This window comes from Festucalex cinctus, chromosome 2, assembly GCF_051991245.1.
Source record: "Festucalex cinctus isolate MCC-2025b chromosome 2, RoL_Fcin_1.0, whole genome shotgun sequence".
Classification (NCBI taxonomy): Eukaryota; Metazoa; Chordata; class Actinopteri; order Syngnathiformes; family Syngnathidae; genus Festucalex; species Festucalex cinctus.
Genome location: NC_135412.1, coordinates 35,145,744 through 35,166,408, shown reverse-complemented (window position 1 = coordinate 35,166,408; position 20,665 = coordinate 35,145,744). Strand labels below are relative to the sequence as shown.

The window sequence follows — 20,665 nt, the reverse complement described above, 5'->3', positions numbered from 1 at the left end:
TATGCTAGACCTACAAAAAAGTATTATGTAGCCATTTGCCAAACCAAAGAGGAAGTCCGCTATTTTGATTTTATTTTGGGAATTATTCATAATTTTTGGCCTTCTTCATTAAACTTTGCACAGACAAGGCATGGAAAAAACTAACATTTTAAATGGTCCTTGTTCCATGTAACAGTACCCCAACGTGCCAGTACCCTGACGTGCAAGTAACCCAACGTTGTGCTCAATAGCGCCCTCTATGCATTTTTATGGAGCATTTCCAATTGTATGATTCAAGCGATACACAACTAAAGATGACTTGACCTAGATTTGTGAAAACTGGGAGGCATACCTATTAGCTTAAGACCTACAAAAAGTATTCTGTAGCTGTATGCTAAACCTAAAAGGAAGTCCGCCATTTTGAATTTATTTTGGGAATTGCGCAACATATTTGGCCTTTTGATAAAACTTTGCACACACAAGGCTTGTCAAAAACATTTTAGATGGTCCTTGTCCTATTTGACAGTACCCCAACATGCCAGTACCCCGACGTGCAAGTACCCCAACGTGGCCCAGGTTGCGAGGGCCCTTTATAGCTGCTCGCAGCTCTAGTTATTCTTCTTTTTCTTCTCCGCAAACAATCGCATTTTTGAGACACTAAACGTGAACGAAAACTCACCAAACTTTACACGCACATCAGGCCTGGCGAAAAATTTGATATTTTAAAGTCGCCATACATGATAACAGAAAAATGGCTCCTTAGCGCCCCCTACATAGGTTAAACGGATCCCTGTCCCGCTACGATTGTCCGACGGCTATGAAAATTGTGTGGCACCTGTAGCACATCCCAATGAACAAAAACCTCTTTGAAGTGTGTACCCTAAAATAGACAGAAAGTGCGGTATGAGTATTTAAATGTCCAATTTTTGCCAATTTTTGCACATTTACAGGGGTCATGCTTTTGCCCGCTTCTCCTACACGGTTAACCCGATTGACTTCAAACTTGGGATGTACCATCTCAACACCTGGGACAACATCATTGTGAAAAATGAAAAGTTTTTGATATACTATATGATGGCGGCGGCGCATCAAATTTAGAGTTTAAAAATTCTTACTTCACGAGGCATTGCCGGTTGTACGTTTAATCTAGAGCTACGAAAATTGGTACACATATGTAACAGACTATGACCTACAAAAAACTCTTTTTGAACCATATGCTAAACCTAACAGGAAGTCCACCATTTTGATTTATTTTGGAACGTGTTGCCATTTTTTTGGCCATTTCATTGGGGTCTTATTTGAACGAACTCCTCCTACAGTGTTTATCCGATCATCTTCAAACTTGGTGTGATTCATCTTAAGATGTTGAAGATGAAAAGTTATTGAAAGCTTTGTATTTCGTCGCACGCTGTTGTCATGGCATGCACTGTTTGCAAAGGAAAAAAAATATCCTTAAAGAAGCATTGCCAGTTGTACGAAGCAGCTAGAGCTACGAAAATTTGTAGACATATGTAACAGCCCAAGATGTACAAAAAAGTCTCTTGGTGCCCTGTGCTAAACCCAACAGGAAGTCCCCCAGGGGCCGGGCATCACATTTTGAGCTAAAAAAAACTCCTCTTTAACAAAGCATACCCGGCTGTACGTTTCACCTAGAGTTACCAAAATTTGTAGAGGTATATAACAGCCCTCGAGGTACAAAAAACTCTTTTTGAACCATATGCTAAACCTAACAGGAAGTCCGCCATTTTGATTTACTTTGGAATGTGTTGCCATTTTTTTTGGCCATTTCATAGGGGTCATATTTTAACAAACTCCTCCTACAGAGTTTATCCGATCATCTTCAAACTTGGTGTGATTCAACTTAAGATGTTGAAAATGAAAAGTTATTGAAAGTTTTTTATTTCGTCACACGCTGTTATCGTGGCATGCACTTTTTGCAAAGGAAAAAAATCCTTCTTAATGAAGAATTCCCAGTTGTAGGAAGCAGCTAGAGCGACGAAAAATTGTAGACATATGTAACAGCCCAGGATGTACAAAAATGTCTCTTGGTGCCATGTGCTAAACGCAACAGGAAGTCCCCCAGGGGCCGGGCATCACATTTTGAGCTAAAAAACTCCTCTTTAACAAAGCATACCCGGCTGTACGTTTCACATAGAGTTACCAAAATTTGTAGAGGTATATAACAGCCCTCGAGGTACAAAAAACTCTTTTTGAACCATATGCTAAACCTAACAGGACGTCCTCCATTTTGATTTACTTTGGAATGTGTTGCCATTTTTTTTGGCCATTTCATAGGGGTCATATTTTAACAAACTCCTCCTACAGAGTTTATCAGATCATCTTCAAACTTCTTCAAACCTCTTTAACGAAGCATTCCCGGTTGTACGTTTCACCTAGCGCTATGATAATTTGCAGGCATACATAAGAGCCCACGATGTACAAAAAAGTCTCTTGGAACCATGTGCTAAACCAAACAGGAAGTCCGCCATTTTGATTTATGATGGGATTTGTTGCCATTTTTTGTGGCCTTTTTCAGGGGTCATATTTTAACGAACCCCTCCTACAAAATTTATCCGACTGTCTTCAAACTTGGTATGTTTCATCTTAAGATGTTTAAGATGCAAAGTAATCGAAAGTTTTTTATTTTGTCACACGCTGTTGCCATAGCAATGCATGGGAATTGCACACCATATTTTGCGTTTTGATTAAACAGACAAAGCATTCCCGGTTGTACGTTTCACCTAAAGCTATGATAATTTGCAGGCAAACATAAGAGCTCAGGATGTACAAAAAAGTCTCTTGGAGCCATATGCTAAACCAATCAGGAAGTCCACCATTTTGATTTACGTTGGGATTTGTAGCCATTTTTTGTGGCCTTTTTTAGGGGTCATATTTTCACGAACTCCTCCTACAAAATTTATCCGACTGTCTTTATTAAACTTGGTGTGCTTCATCTTAAGATGTTTAAGATGCAAAGTTATCGAAAGTTATTTATTTTGTCGCACGCCGTTGTCATGGCGATGCATTGTTTACCAAGTAAAATGCTACTTTTTTTTTTTGGTCTAAACATGTGCAAAAACTCATGAAACTTTACACACACATCAGGCTTGTCATCAGCATGAATATTTTAGAGATTTCTTATTCAATTTGCAATAAATGGTTCAATAGCGCCCTCTAGACATTTTTATGAAGCTTTTGCAAATGTTTTGTGTTTTATGATTCAGCTAGATTTGTAAAAATTGGGATACCTATCAGCCTAAGACTTACAAAAAGGTTTCTAAAGCCATATGCTGAATCAAAAAGGAAGTCTGCCATTTTGATTTACTTTGGTATTTGTAGCCATTTTTTGGGGCCTTTTATAGGGGTCATATTTTCAACAGAACTTATCAGATCGTCTTCATTCTTTGGCGTGTTTCATCTTAAGATATTTAAGATGAAAAGTTATTGAATTTTTTTATTTTGTCACACGCCTTTGCTGTAGCCATGCATTGTTTGTGAAGAAAAATGCTTTTTTGAGAGTCTAAATATGGGTGAAAACTCACAAAACTTTGCACACACACCAGACCTGTCTGGAACATGAATATTTAATTTAGAGATTTGTTGTGCAATTTGTAATCAGTGTTGCCGGTAACGCGTTACTTAGTAACGCGTTACTCAAAAAAGTTGCTTTCTAAAGTAACTAATAGTCTAACGCGTTACTTTATTCTACAAAGTAGTCTGATTAAAGTTACTGTCCAGAGAATCAATGCGTTACTCCACATTTTCATGAAGAAGGCAAACTATCTCACTGTTGTAACAGTCACAAACAACTACTGCTAACTACGAAGATGAGGCAGAAGTCATTGATCACCACACTGAATTCAGCCATGGTCTGGTCATGAATGGTTTGCACATTCAAAACAAAAGTGATGATACTTTTACTACTAGTTTTATTAACCAACAGGCACACAACACAACAAAAAAAGTGTGCATTATGGACCATAAAAGTGGTAAAAAAAAAAAAATTATTTCCATCCTCAACTGGTCCGTGAAGCATTATGGGATGAGGTCGTCTCCGCCCTCTCGCCAGGGGGAGTGACGTCAGACAAGTTACATTTTCAGTAGGGGTGGAACAAAAAAACGATTCGACCGAACCATCGTTCGTCAAGGGGAGCTAAACGACCGTATCGGTTGCGAGTGAGGCTTTATGGTTTTCATAACAATAGCAAGAGTTCTGCGCCGTGCTCTACTTGTTTTGTTTACATTTCAGTAGCATCACCATTCAAGCTACTTCCGTGTTTCCGTGCTCGCGACACGGCGCGCGCGCGCGCAACGAGTGACAACATACAAATGTAGACAGTTAGCAGAAGCCGGTGCCGTACATCTCGGTATTTCCCATGGCTATCGAGTCCTCTCGGTGCACTTGTATGTCCCGGGCCGGCGTTGGTACTGCGCGCAAGCCAAAAAGAATAACTCCCGTGACGATCCAATGCATGGATTCAAACGACACAGGTATGTCCCACAGCCAACACACCAGCTATAAAAGCACACTGCAAGTATCTCATTTCTCAGTTTGTGGCTCCCTGTCAATGTCTACAACTAGCATGAGCAGCAGATAGGAGAACTGAGACGTGCCCGCGATTACGACAGCCCAAAAAACAAAATATAAACAGTAGTGATTCTGTGGTCATCATCGTGTCTCAGATTAAAAAAACAAAAAAAGATGTCATACATTAACCAAAAATGAAAGTGATGACAAAAGAAAAAACAATTGTTAAATACAAAAATTGTTGATTAAAAAGGGAAATGAACTTTTGGAAATATTTTTGCATATATTAAGTGGTTAAAATGTGTTTGATAGATTTATTGTTCCATAAGGTGGCTTCATATTTCTTTTGGCTGGACGGTAGGTTTATTTCATGTCTAAAATTTATGTTTCTGAAATACTTCACAATGTGCAAATATTCTGTTTAATTGTGTTGGTGTCTGTCTAAAGGTTAAATATTTATATTTAACATTAAATTATCAACCTTTTGTTTTCCTGATCCTTATTTTGAAGAGAAAAAACAAACAAACCAAAAAACAATTATAACTGTCAATAACTACTAATAAATATTTAAACTGATACATGTGTACACACTGGAATAGCGGAACAAACAAACAATAGAGGAATTTAGGGGATTTTCATTTTCAACCTGGATAGATTTTTATTTTTTGTTTTATAAAAAGTATTTACGTTACAAGAAGTCAAGAGAGACTGCCTATTTTGTTTTTCATAAAAAAAACCTTTATTTTCATGTTAAAAATGCACTTTCAATAATGTATTTGGAACTCCGTTTCTACTGCATTATTTTTATGTTGAGATGGTGTTATCGGCAGCTGCTGAAAGTAACTAAAAAAGTAACTTTTAATCTAACTTAGTTACTTTTAAAATCAAGTAATCAGTAACGCAATTTAGTTACTTTTAAAACCAAGTAATCAGTAAAGTAACTAAGTTACTTTTTCAAGGTAACTGTGGCAACACTGTTTGTAATAAATGGCTCAATAGCGCCCTCTAGACATTTTTATGAAGTCTTTCCGATTATATGATTCAGCTAGATGTGTGAATATTGGCAGGCATGCCGAATATATTCAAAAAGTATTCTATATAGCCATGTGCCAATCCATTTTGATTTTATTTTGTTAATTGTGCATCGTTTTTGGCCTTTCCATGAAACTTAAAAAACACAAAGCATGGCAAAAACGTTTACAATTTAGATGGTTTCCTATTTGACAGTACCCCAACATGCCAGTACCCCGACGTGCAAATACCCCAACGTGGCCCGGGTTGCGAGGGCCCTTTATAGCTGCTCGCAGCTCTAGTTATTATTCTTCTTCTTCTTCTTTTTCTTTGTTATTATTCTTTTCCGCAAACAACCACATTTTTGAGGCACTAAACATGAACGAAAACTCACCAAACTTTACACGCAGATCGGGCCTGGCGAAAAATTTGATATTTTAAAGTCGCCATACATGATAACAGAAAAATGGCTCTGTAGCGCCACCTACATAGGTTTAACGGATCCCTGTCCCGCTACGATTGTCCTATGGCTACGAAAATTGTGTGGCACCTGTAGCACATCCAGATGAACAAAAACCGCTTTGATATGTGTACCCTAAAATAGACAGGAAGTGAGGTATGAGTATTTGAATGTCCAATTTTGGCCCATTTTTGCACATTTACAGGGGTCATACTTTTGCCCGCTTCTCCTACACGGTTAACCCGATTGACTTCAAACTTGGGCTGTACCATCTCAACACCTGGGACAACATCATGGTAAAAAATCTAAAGTTTTTGACATACTATATGACGGTGGCGGGGCATCAAATTTACAGTTTCAAAATTCTTACTTAACAAAGCATTGCCGGTGGTACGTTTAATTGAGAGCCACGAAAATTGGTACACATATGTAACAGACTATGATCTACAATAAAGCCTGTTGGTGCCATATGCTAAACCTAACAGGAAGTCCGCCAGAGGCGAGGCATCAAATTTTGTGTTTCAAAATTCTTATTTAATGAAGCATTCCCGGCTGTACATTTCACCTAGAGTTACCAACATTTGAAGACATATGTAACAGCCCTCAAGGTACAAAAAACTCTTTTTGAACCATATGCTAAACCGAACAGGAAGTCCGCCATTTTGATTTACTTTGGAACGTGTTGCCATTTTTTGGGCCATTTCATAGGGGTCTTATTTTAACGAACTCCTCCTACAGAGTTTATCCGATCATCTCCAAACTTGGTGTGATTCATCTTAAGATGTTGAAGATGAAAAGTTATTGAAAGCTTTTTATTTCGTCGCACGCTGTTGCCGTGGCATGCACAGTTTGCAAAGGAAAAAATTCCCTCTTAATGAAGCATTCCCAGTTGTACGAAGCAGCGAGAGCTACGAAAATTTAGAGACAAATTTAACAGCCCACGATGTACAAAAAAGTCTCTTGGTGCCATGTGCTAAACCCAACAGGAAGTCCCGTAGGGGCCGGTCATCACATTTTGAGGTAAAAAAACTCCTCTTTAACGAAGCATTCCCGGTTGTACGTTTCACCTAGCGCTATGATAATTTAGAGGCATACATAAGAGCCCACGATGTACAAAAAAAGTCTCTTGGAACCATCTGCTAAACCAAACAGGAAGTCCGCCATTTTGATTTACGTTGGGATTTGTAGCCATTTTTTGTGGCCTTTTTTAGGGGTCATATTTTAACGAACTCCTCCTACAAAATTTATCCGACTGTCTTCAAACTTGGTGTGCTTCATCTTAAGATGTTTAAGATACAAAGTTATCGAAAGTGTTTTATTTTGTCGCACGCCGTTGCCATAGCGGTGCATTGTTTGCCAAGTAAAATGCTGCTTTTTTTTTTTTATCTAAACATGTGCAAAAACTCATGAAACTTTACACACACATCAGGCTTGTCATAAGCATGAATATTTTAGAGAGTTTTTCTGCAATTTTCAATAAATGGCTCAATAGCGCCATCTCGACATTTTTATGAAGCTTTTGGAAATGTATGATTCAGCTAGATGTGAAAAAATTTGGATACCTATCAGCCTAAGACTTACAAAAAAGTTTCTAAAGCCATATGCTAAACCAAACAGGAAGTCTGCCATTTTGATTAACTTTGGTATTTGATACCATTTTTGGGGCCTTTTATAGGCGTCATATATTCTTTGGTACGTTTCATCTTAAGATATTTAAGATGAAAAGTTATTGAAATTTTTTATTTAGTCGCACGCCTTTGCTGTAGCGATGCATTGTTTGAAAAGAAAAATGTTTTTTATATGATTCAGCTAGATGTGTGAATATTGGGAGATCAGCCTAAGACTTACAAAAAAGTTTCTAAAGCCATATGCTAAACCAAACAGGAAGTCTGCCATTTTGATTAACTTTGGTATTTGTTGCCATTTTTGGGGCCTTTTATAGGCGTCATATATTCTTTGGCGCGTTTCATCTTAAGATATTTAAGATGAAAAGTTATTGAAATTTTTTATTTTGTTGCACGCCTTTGCTGTAGCGATGCATCGTTTGCAAAGAAAAATGTTTTTTATATGATTCAGCTAGATGTGTGAATATTGGGAGGCATACCTATCAGCCTAATACCTCCAAAAAGTATTCTATAGCCATGTGCCAATCCATTTTGATTTTAAATTGTGCATCATTTTTGGCCTTCCATGAAACTTTGCAAACACAAAGCATGTCTAAAACATTTACAATTTAGACGGTTTCCTATGAAACAGTACCCCAATATGCCAGTACCCCGACATGCAAATACCCCAACGTGGCCCGGGTTGCGAGGGCCCTTTATAGCTGCTCGCAGCTCTAGTTTCATTTATTTTTCTTCCTCTGAATGTTAACTACTGTTTCTTGATGCTTATGTGTTGTCTTTCCTCGTGTAAAGCACATTGAGTTGTCTTGTGTATGAAATGTGCTATACAAATAAACTTGCCTTGCCTTGCCTTTAATTGAATAACCCAATTGAATTTTGTCAAAAATGAACCGACCCAACTTTTTGAGTTATTTAATCCAAAACGTATTAAACAATAACCCACATAGCAATCTGATTTGTTGGGTTGTTTTGTCAGTTATTAATTTGTCCCAAATTTTGGGGTAAATTGAATAACCTACTGTAATTGAGTTGGGTGAAAAATGACCCGGCCCAACTTTTTGAATTATTTAACCCAAGAAGTTGGGTAAAATGAAATTAATAACCCACAAATTAATCCCATTTTTTGGTTGTTTCGTGGGTTATTCATTTGAACTAACTTTTTGGGTTAATTGAATAACACAATTGAATTGGGGGAAAAATGAACCGACCCAACTTTTTGAATTATTTAACCCAAATATTTGGGTAAAATTAAATGAATAACCCACAAAACAACAGTGGCTTATTCATTTGAAACAACTTTTTGCGTTAATTTAATAACCCAAAAAGTTATTTTTAACCCAAGTGCTTCTAGTAAATTTGATCAATGTGCAGGCAGAACTCCGTGCACGTGTGGTGGACGCAATCGTATTTTATTCATAAATATAACATTAGTGTGCATCGAACCCTCTGAATCATTGTAGAAAGGGGCGGGGGTCACAAACGGACTTGAACAATTGGGTGGACGTTGGTCTTCGAGTGCCCTCTTGATAGTGATGATCTTTGATCACCCTGCATGGCCATCATGACATCATCCACCCATGGAGGTCTGCTTGCTTTTGACTTCTGGCATGAACTCCAGCAAATCAGTTAGAGTTGCTTCTGCCATGTCAAGGACTGTGTGCCACTCATACGCCGATTTTAAAGGGAACGAGATGAGCCTCTTTGATTGGCTGTGAATCAAGTCTGATGTGTTCACGCCCACAATGCCACATACCGCCCATTTGTAAGATGCAAAAATAACAACACTGTATGTAGCCGGCCCAGTCGCGCATAAAGAGCTGGCATGAATATACAGTCCTTCATGTCAATCACTAATGGAGGGTGATGTCACCAAGTGCTTGCAGATGTGGTTAATCAATACACATGCCGTGTAAATTGAATCATTTTGTGGCCAAATGTTGAATAGAATACAATTCAAATCTATGGATGCAAAAAACGTGTATTGTAATTGTTCAAATTTGGGGTAATTGTGTGCTCTGAGATCATCAATATTGTATCATTAACTTGTGAAAGTTTTCTGACTAAAGTACTTGGCTCCCTGTTGTCACAATCTGAGAATGAAAAAGTGTTGTTCTTTACTCCTTCTAATTGGGGCATCTGTAAGTTTTCTTTTTTTCCCCTATTCATTCTCCAATTTATTCCTAGCCTCTTCCTTTCCACCTGTTCCCAACTGTGTGTGCTAAATGAACCAAACTCTGTATTTGACATATGCATGTGTGTGTATTTGCAGGTGTGTTAAGTCTCGCCACACGCATTATTCATGAGTATTACTGTCTATTCATTTATTTTAATATTAATGAGTCTATAAAAGTGGTCCAAGAGACAAAAGCAAAACAAGCAATTTGCCGCATTAGCAAAAGTGTGTCCTTGTTTAAAAGAGGTTGCCTTGTGTGGATGCACATTTATGTTTGTGTTGTGGAGACGTGCTATGATGACAATCGTTCAGTTATTGGCTTAAGGCCTTTGTGGTGTTTGTCTGTCTGTCCTTCCTTCCTACTTCCTCATGGTGGTTTGGTAGTGTGTGAGAACACATTCACCAGACAAAAATGATCATCCTTGTGGGAGGGATGATGCAGGACGATGATGAAGACTTGGAAAACAAATCAACAGTGGTTGCAAAAAAGTAAAGGGGTAATGGGAAAAGCCACAAGCATAACTCAAAGACCACTTGCCATCAGCCCTGTATATAATACCCATAGGAGTATACAATATACTTATATTACCTATGTCAAATAAAAAGAATGATGTCATTGTAACGCCTGAAAACACAAACATTCCAAACAGATTCTTCTGAAGACATTCTCTATGGAGGTTAGAGGGATTCTGTGATTCTTCTGGTGTTTGTGTTCACTTGTGTACGTGTGGGGTGTGCGTGTGTATGTTTGTGTTGGGGTCCTTGCCCTCTAAACACGTGTAGCCGTTGTTTGTATGTCTCAATGTCTTTTGTGTCTGATGATATTTTCATCATCATGAGGAAAGGCGAAGGTTTCTATTGACTTACATGTATGTGTATGTCTGCTGGGGTGTGTGTGTGCGTGTGTTTATGTGATGTGTAGACTTCTTGCCAGGGGGCACCTGCTAAAAGCAGCACAAACAAAGTGCCAAGAGAGAGCGTTACATGATCAAACCTGACAGCCTCGAGGGCGCGGCCAATGATTCTTTGTGTTTGTGTGTGTGTGCAAATAAGAGAAATACTGGTGATATGACCATTCCAATTAGATGTGCAATTAGATGCACAATTAGATGCTTATGTATTTAACGAGAATGCCTTTCTGCTTCCCATCTTACGTGTACGTTTGAAAGGCCGTCGTCAGGTTTTAAAGAGAGTCCTTAAGGAGCAATTTATCTGGAGGCCAGTTTCAAACCCTGTTTGCTCTTTTTGCATGGAAAAGCCAATGGGGAGTGTGAGTGTGAGCAGCTGCTGTGTCAGAAAATGTTTGTGTCCAAAAGTGCTCTAGGAAAGGTAGAAACTGAGCATCGATGTGATTCATTCTGTGTGTGGTGATGGAAGACTTGCGTGGGTGTTTCTTTGCATGGGCGTCTGGAGACATACTGGCAGATAAAACTCTATTTTGATTTGTTACCTCCACCAAGGAGATTCCAAGTGCATTCACATTAAATTGTAACAACACTAAGGATGTCATAAACACTCATCTAATTTCAACTAATTTGAATTAAATAGTTGTCTTACCAAGTTTGTGATCCGTACTGTACATTTATAAATCCGACAGGGACAATAAGGCTCTAATCCTATTCCTTATTTAAGGTTACACCAAACTGGGAAGCCAAGACTTTCCAAAATACATCACTTGAATGAGACCCCCAGTTGGAATTTTTACTTGAAAAATTGGGGAGAATGCTGTTATTTAAATGATAAAATTTACAATGAGTGGTGATTGCCACAACATTGCATATAGTACCGTATTTTCGGCACTATAAGGCGCACCTAAGAGCCTTCAATTTTTTCAAAAGCTGACCCTGCGCCTTATAATCCAGTGCGCCTTATATATGGATCAATATTGGGCGGCAACAGGTCTCGCTGTCAAGACGCTATCGGTGACCCTGCACGATCGGTGACGCGCATGCGCAGAAGATCCCGCCATCTTGGATCGCTAGCTAATACTAATACTTTACCTCAGAGAAAATAATAAAACAGCTGGTTATTCATTTTGGGAGTGAATGGAGTTGTCAGAAAGCTGGTTTGTAATCTATTAATAACGTTTGACTGACCTATATGACTGTTTTGTTGACATTCCCTTTAGCGCAGCACCATCTAATGGATGCATAACCTAACCCCAGCCTCTACTGTAGCGCCTTATATATGGAAAAAGTTTTAAAATATGTCATTCATTGAAGGTGCGCCTTACAATGCGGTGCGCCTTATAGTGCGGAATACGGTATATAAAAATAAGGGCAACACTGTTTTTTTTTGTGTTTTTTTTTGCTTTCAACATATAGGAATGTAATGCAACATTGTCAGTCAGTCATTTGTAAGCTGATGTTATTTTTTTTATGTTTTCTCATACGCAGGCATTCGCTCTTTATCAATTCTAATCAGATGAGGTAATTTGTTGTGCTATGAAGAGCCGTCTCCCCCAATTGTTCCTTTTTGGAGGTCAGATTGCCCATTACATTGTCCTGTTTTTTCATAATATCCCGTGTGCGCTACATTTGATCTACTATAAAGGTCAGTCCTGTACAAAAGAAGCTCTTACACCTCCTTAAGGAATCGGCACCCTGCTGCTTGAGCGCCATAATGAAAGAGACATTTGCATAAAAAGGAGAGTGTAATTGGCTGCCTGATTGGGAAGAAAAACTACCAGTCTATGAGTATGCTGCATAATAGGGGTACAATCAGTGCTGTTTATTGCACTACTTTTAGATCCTCAAAGCTTGCAGGTAAAACTTTCTGAAGGTTATAGTGCAACAATAAAATGACTAATTACTGTTATAAAAATAGGTGAGGAGCTATCCTGTATTTCAATTAACGTATATAATATTCATTGTAACTTACATTTTGTTTCCATCCATCCATCCATCCATCCATCCATCCATCCATTCATTTTCTTGACCACTTATTCCTCACAAGGGTTGCGGGTGGAGCTGTCGCCTATCCCAGCTGGCTCTGGGCAGTAGGCAGGGGACACCCTGGACTGGTTGCCAGCCAATCGCAGGGCACATTTTGTTTCTTATTCCCATAATGTTTGTCATTGGAGGTGCGGAGTTAGGACCCAAATGCAAACAAGACATGGCAGTTGGGGAAACTTTATATACAAAAACACAAAGTAAAAAATAGAGAGCAGGGCTGGAATTCAGATGGCCTCAAGGAAAACACTTGACAGAGAATCCTTGACTTAGGAAGCTCGATTGAGAGAGCAGGGCTGGATGCATGGAAACAACCTCAAACACATAGATGAACAGCTTGAGTGGAAGAAAGCTGGCATCGAACCTCGACATACTGACAAGAGTGTCATTCAGTAACTCTTGCTAGGGCAACGCACAATTCTATATGACAGAATTAAGGCCTATATGACAAAACAAGGGGCGGCACAGTGGTTGAGTGATTAGCACGTCCGCCTCCCAGTTCTGAGGACTCGGGTTCGAGTCCAGGCTCCGGCCTTCCTGGGTGGAGTTTGCATGTTCTCCCCGTGCCCGCGTGGGTCTTCTCCGGGTGCATGCAGCATGCATAGCAGGTTAATTGGGCGCTCCTAACGGTGTATATGCCACGGAAGAGGCGGGGCGTGATATTGCACATCAGTTTATTTCCGGTCCGGGTTGCAAACGTGCAACCCAGGGGCACAAAGTCGGAAGCACAAGTATTTTTGATGCAGCCCACATGTCGCAAACCGAACCGGAAACAAACTGATGTGCAAAAAACAGTCCCGCCTCTTCCGTGGCATATACCCCGTTGTCCCTAGTTGTGCTTGTGAGTGTGGATGGTTGTTCGTCTCTGTGTGCCCTGCGATTGGCTGGCAACCAGTCCAGGGTGTCCCCCGCCTACTGCCCAGAGCCAGCTGAGATAGGCGCCAGCAGCCCCCGCGACCCTTGTGAGGAATAAGCGGTCAAGAAAATGGATGGATGGATGGATGGATGGATGGATGGATGGATGGATGGATGACAAGTCAAGAGTGACTAAACAAACTACTGCATACTACAACTACAAACTAAATGTGACTCAACAAAACGAAGAGTGACAAATACATCATCATCATCATCACAAGGAACATAGCTGACAACATAACTCAACAAAACTCAAACCCCCCCCCTGGGCAAAGGAGATGTGCTCACGATCACAGATTTAGACTCGTTTGTGACAATACTTGAAAGAAATGGTGATATCGTGTATGTGGAAGAAGTTTTCAATCTTTGAGTTTAACTCAACTACGGTCTCCTCCCACATTCCAAAGACATGCATGGCAGGTTAACTGGGCGCTCCAAATTGTCCCTAGGTGTGCTTGCGCTTGTGAGTGTGGATGGTTGTTCGTCTCTGTATGCCCTGCGATTGGCTGGCAACCTGTCCAGGGTGTCCCCCGCCTACTGCCCAGAGCCAGCTGAGATAGGCGCCAGCACCCCCCGCGACCCTTGTGAGGAATAAGCGGTCAAGAAAATGGATGGATGAGTTTAACTCATAAAAATAGGAACAAAAACAAAAGTGTTGAATTTATAATTTTGCTGAGTATAATTATCATCAGGGACATAGCAACTGCATAGCAACTACGAAAAAAAGAGTGACAAATACATCATCATAATTAGAAGGGACATAGTGACTGCATAGCACTACAAATATCAGGACATAACAGCATAGCAACTGACACCATCATTATTGTCAGGGACATATCAACTGACATCATTATCGCTAGGGACATAGCAACTGCATAGCAACTACAAAAAAAGAGTAACAAATACATCATCATCATAATCATCATCATCATCATAAGGGACATAGCATAGAATGCATTAGCAACTACAAATATCATCAGAAGGGACATAACAACTGCATAGCCACTGACAACATCAACACAACGATCCCATGACCCAACCCAAAACACAGTAATAACAATGCACCTTATCGGGGAAAAAATTCTGATCATATGTCTACAGTTAAGGCAAAGCTACTTGCTCGCAAGCTTGACAAACATATTAATTCACTGGGTCAAGCAGACTAGAATCCAGGCCTTTCTGTTTGGAATTTGCATATTACTAATTTTATATTACATATTACCTTTACTTTCCTGGGGTTTTCTGTGGATACTCCAGTTTTATTTCACATTCCGAAAACCGGTTTCCCTAAATTTTCCTTTGTGTTTCAAGTTACCGCACACAAATCACAAATTAATGAACTGATCGTTTTGAAAGCATTTTTTTCCTGATATTTATTGACTAAAGATGCAATGCTACCATGGTGTAATTTAACATCAAAAGTAGGATGCATAATGTTTGAATATTATATGCTTTTCCTCCCAGGTGACCAATGTGAGTTTGACCGGCGACATGGCGGCTGCGTGCCAGGCGTGTGTCGTAATGGCGGAACGTGTCGGGAGCTCTCGGGCGGTGGCTTCCGCTGCGAGTGTCCTGCCGGCGGGTACGAACGACCGTACTGCACCATCACCTCCCGCTCCTTCCCCCCGAAGACCTTCGCCATGTTCCGGGGCCTCAGACAGCGCTTTCACCTCTCCATCTCCTTAACGTAAGTAGATAAGAAAGACTTTTTTCTGTTGCTATCATGTTTCCTTGGGCTCTCATCTCTCAAAATCCAATTTTCCTCATCCAGACATCTATAATTACGCCTCTTTGATTCTCATCTCTCACTGCTTCTTTCTCTCTTTTTATTTCATATCCATCTCGTAGATCGATGCCACTAGCTTTCCCTTTCACTTGTCTCCATCAAACACTCTGGTGGACAGTGTGGTTTCTCCTCTCCTGACTTTCATCTGTTCATATACAGCTCTCGTTAACATCTCCTTTTCATCTATCCCTTTCAGTCTTTCTTTCTGTCTCAGGTGATCTCATTCTTGGTTTGTGGAGGATTGCAGTAACTTATTTTACCCCCATGATGACGTTTATGGTTTTCATTTACGACATCAATCATAATGCTCAGTGGGAGAGTGATAATCCTCGGCCGCAACCCTGACGTTGTGGGTTTCATCCCCAGGCCATTGTGATCATGTTGAAGTATCCTTGAGCAAGACTCTCAAATGGATATTATGATTGAAAAAAATAATACACCATTACAAGTTTAACTACTCTACTATTTCTTTTCTTTTCATTGCAGCTTGAGTTTTCAACAACATTAATAACGGTATCCTTGAAGAAGGCCCTATTGTTTCTCTGCAGGTGTCCATAAATAGTCACACATGGGAGTTTTGCGCACGGGTCAATCATAAATCTAGTCCCTTGCTTATGGGCAAAGTATTGTTGATCTCAACAGCCAAATACTTTGTGAATTCTTCTCAGCCCTGTTGAACTTAAATATGACATCTTATGGTGGCTGTGTTGAGTGTCTCCACTGACATTACCCTGATCTCCATTCATCGCTCTTTTTGCTTCTAGCAAAAATGTTTGGCCTGATTTTGCAGAACACAGTATTGCAGAATTATTTCTCAAGTCCCCCTCTCCCACCCCAACCCCAACAATTTTGCATCCACTTCTTCATCAGTCACCTTCAGAGGTACACAATTTGTCATTGCCACGGGGCCTAAAGACAGATAGTGGGTAGATATGCTGTGTTCCCTGGGGCTGCAGCATGCAGTATGTTTGTTTGTGTGTACTGGCCAGCTGGAGGAGGAGAGTGCGGCGTGTGCTGCAAGGATGAACAAACATTAGTTGAGAGATTCTAAGGGTGAGGACATCAATATGTTTCGCCATCAGGGGAGACAAATATGAACTCAAGCATGTTTTCATGCTAAATTTGTACAACATATTTATGTAATGTTCAATGACATCATGCGTTAGTAATAGACATATTGGGCACACACACAGTATACATTTTTCTACAGCCTTTCCTTTCTGTCTGAGCTTTAGCTGGCTACTGCACGACTGCCGTTTGGTTAGCAGAAACTTGATAGCTCTGCATAATGCTGGCAAGCGTGGTGCAGTCCTGCTGCACTGGCTGCGGAGAAATGCAAACATTACTTAATAAAGCAATATTTGTATGATTTTAACTAATTCTCATTCTGTTTGTTTTATTCACAAGAGTTGCAAAAACACATTTGCAAGAATTTCAGACAATTCATCGATTATGTATATGTGTGTGTGAGAGAGATAATTTGTTGAATGCAAGATTTAAAAAAAAAAAGTCACAATAAGTATTGGTAATAAAGTAAACTACAATTCTCAAACAACTGTTCAAATTTCCTTCTTTAATACTGAAATAAATACATTTAAAATAAACGACCAAAACTCACATATGAAATTAATTTACACAAATGAAAACGCAGGACACTTTCGCTATAATTACAGTTTAGTTGGTTTTATAATGTAGATTGTTAAATTTTCTGTTTTTTTTTAACGCACTCTCATTTTATTTTGTTAATGAAAATGCCTTTTCAATTTTAGTTTTAGTTATTTCATTATTATTTTTTTTATTAACTATAACAGTGGTGTGAAGATTTAAGTCCAGGTTTAAAACTAAGCCTTTTTTCCCCTTCATTATAACTTTAAACCATTTTTAAATCATATTTCTTTTTGCACTTTTAATAAGCTGTTTTATTTCTGCACTTTGATTTTAAATGTCTTTAGTATTTGTTGTTTGTTTTTTTAATTGTACTTTTACCCATATGCAACATTAGGTGTTTGCAAAAAATAAAAATAATAAAAAATCAGTGTGGATTTATTAAGTTTTCAACAGAGAGCATAAAATACTGTTTTCTTTGTTTGTTTGTTTTTTGTTTGTTTTTAGTCACAGCAAAGCTGGGAAAAAACAATACAAGAAAAGTAACAATTTAGATTCACAGGCTGAAAAAAAAAATCAAGGAACAAAGGAAGCAACAACTGATCACACCAACAACAGGAAGCAAAAACTACCTAGGCAAGCACAGGAACTAAAAAAAACAAAGCATGGACTTTTGGTAATATGAAAGAAAGGTCAAGCTTACGACACAAGGCTTGAGGACAAAGCAGCATACAAGGCGAACTGACAAAACCCACAGCTAGATGCAGGAGGAGACAATCACCATAGCGAAGAGACACGAGGTCACGAAGTCAAGCTTCTGAAATAACATGAAATACAGGACTGAAAACTGACAACTTAACATAAAGGACAAGACGTGACATATAAATAAAGCTTCCTTGCAAGCCCTGCCTTGCCTTCTGTCTGAGACGGATGCCCCTTCCTAATCTTTGATGACCCTCCATGAATGATTGTTGCCGTGGATGCCCCCCTCAGATGGATTCGCAGTCACCCTCCCCACACACTCCTTCTTTTGCACATCACAGGGTGTATTCAGCCCACTCACGATCCAAGTGAGGATAAGCGGCATATAGAAGTAGATGGATATACTGTATAAACTTGTTCAGCTACATTAGTGGTGGCAGTAGCTTATTCGTAAGCGCTTCGAAATTGTTGGGGGTGGGGGGAACGGCGGGTCTCACAGTTTGATTGATAAATTGCAGCTAGTTGCTGGAGAGATGCTTGGGCAAGTCACCGTCTATTACTCAGACGTCCCGTCTTGCATGCCTACAAACAGTGTGTGGTCTGCTTCTCTGTGTGGTGTGCAAGAAAATGATATAGCAGCGTAAACAGAAAGTAAATTGAATTTCTCCTTGAAAGATCATAATAAAAAATAATCAAAATAAGGCAAAATGGATGTTTTGAATTCTTGCAATGAGAAAGGAGACAGAGCAGAAAACATTTGCACAAAGACTGTAATTTTAGGGAGTTACACATTGAATCACATTGAGGCTGGGTTTCTGTTGTTGGCAAAATGCTTTGATATGCTTTGTCAGTGCATCCTTTTCTGTCATAATTTCAAACTTTATCATGTTCCTGGAATGACATCTGAACATCTGATATTAAGCTAAGTGACAACTATACAGGTTTACTAGCATATCCTGCACATTTGTTATAGCCACAAAGCTGAAATACTATATGCGTGTTTATTTGTATGTGTATGTTTTTTGTAGTTTTGCAACACTTGAGAGCAACGGTCTTCTGTTCTACAATGGACGCTTCAACGAGAAGCATGACTTTATCGCGTTGGAGATCCAAGAGGGACAAGTGGTTCTCAAATATTCCACAGGTATGTTCATCAGTTGGACTCAGACTTAGTACAAACACTGAGCACTACATTTTGAACAAAAATATGTTTGTTTGTTTGTTTGTTTGTTTGTTTTTTTTCCCTTTTTGCACAATACCTGCAGGTGAATCGTCCACCCAGGTGAGTCCTTTCCTGCCTGGAGGTGTGAGTGATGGGGAATGGCATACAGTTCACATCCACTATTACAACAAGGTGAGTTAGCACAAAATCTTTATGTCGTTTTAACAATTATGTTACTTTATTCATGCTTCACATTTAGTTGCATAATGACTTCATATTATTTGGCTTTCTCCTGATTTTTTGTTGCTTTTGTGGTGTCTGCGGAGTTGATTTTAAGATTTCATGCCAACAAAGCTCATTTATTGAGAACAATTGTTTATACCACTGTGTGGGTGTTTGCTTGTCATGCTAGCCGTGCAGAATGAATGCACATCATCTTTAATTTTCTTTTGCTCTTTTTATTTTCCTCAGCCAGCTATACGCTATGTGAGTATGACTGTGTGACAGAGTCCACATGCTTTCTGTCTGTCTTCCTTTCTTACCCTGCGGATTGTGTGAACTCTCACACCGTGTCTTGCCTGAGCAATAACTCATTTCCTCCTTCCCTGCTATGAGATGAGATAAATGTATCTCACTGGTAGGCTATATGTTGGACTGAGAGTAAGACCTATAAAGGACTTTTATGTGCAGATCACCGATCACAGTTTTATTTGAAACATACTCTTTATACGTATGTGAGCCAAAATGGTATGTTCTTACATTTTTTTTTTTATGACCGTATTTTCCGCACTATAAGGCGCACCTAAAAGCCTTCAATTTTTTCAGGATCTGACCATGCGCGTTATAATCCAGTGCGCCTTATATATAGATCAATATTGAGCCGCAACAGGCCTCGCTGTCAAGACGCTATCTGTGACCCTGCACGATTTGTGACGCACATGCGCAGAAGATCCCGACATCTTGGATCTCTAGCTACTACTAATACTTTACCTCAGAGAAAATAATAAATCAGCTGTTTATTCATTTTGGGAGTGAATAGAGTTGTCAGAAAGCTGGTTTGTAATCTATTAATAAAGTTTGACTGACCTATCTGACTGTTTTATTCCCTTTAGCGCAGCACCATCTAATGGATGCATAACGTAACCCCAGCCTTTACTGTAGCGCCTTATATATGAAAAAAAGTTTTAAAATATGTCATTCATTGAAGGTGCGCGTTATAATCCGGTGCGCCTTATATATGGAAAAAGTTTTACAATATGCCATTCATTGACGGTGCGCCTTATAATGCGGTGCGCCTTATAGTGCGGAAAATATGGTATACATTAATTGCTATAAGTGGTTAGTGAATGGGATAATGGAACTAAAATAGCTTCCACATATGAGAAGTGAATACAGCATGCTCTAGTCCTTCATCATTGTTGTTGTTTGTTACTGTTAGTGTTATGTTCGTTTTAATAACTCCCCACTACTATGACAGTTTTTAACTGAGAAACTGATGAAAGTAGAGATGAGCCAAGCTTGAGCATCTTTGCAACACTCAGTGGAGGGCACCAATTCATATAATAATAATAATGATGATGATGATGATGATCCATCCATCCATCTTCTTGGCCACTTATTCCTCACAAGGGTCGCGGGGGACGCTGGCGCCTATCTCAGCTGGCTCTGGGCAGTAGGCGGGGGACACCCCGGACTGGTTGCCAGCCAAATGATGATGATGATAATGATGATGATGATGATTATTATTAGTATTGTTATTGTTATTATT

At 39.4% G+C, this 20,665-nt stretch overlaps 1 protein-coding gene across 4 annotated transcripts in view; it reads left to right on the top strand.

Moving 5' to 3' along the window:
- Nucleotides 1-20,665, top strand: part of celsr3 (cadherin, EGF LAG seven-pass G-type receptor 3) — a 119,911-nt gene that overhangs the window by 56,319 nt on the left and 42,927 nt on the right. For 2 of the 4 annotated variants that reach the window (XM_077514820.1, XM_077514822.1), the window contains exons 4-7: nucleotides 15,107-15,329; nucleotides 18,764-18,879; nucleotides 19,001-19,089; nucleotides 19,369-19,383. In XM_077514820.1, the coding sequence (XP_077370946.1) occupies nucleotides 15,107-15,329; nucleotides 18,764-18,879; nucleotides 19,001-19,089; nucleotides 19,369-19,383 (443 nt within the window). The remainder of the gene's footprint in view (nucleotides 1-15,106; nucleotides 15,330-18,763; nucleotides 18,880-19,000; nucleotides 19,090-19,368; nucleotides 19,384-20,665) is intronic. The other 2 variants (XM_077514821.1, XM_077514823.1) reach the window with 1 other exon arrangement.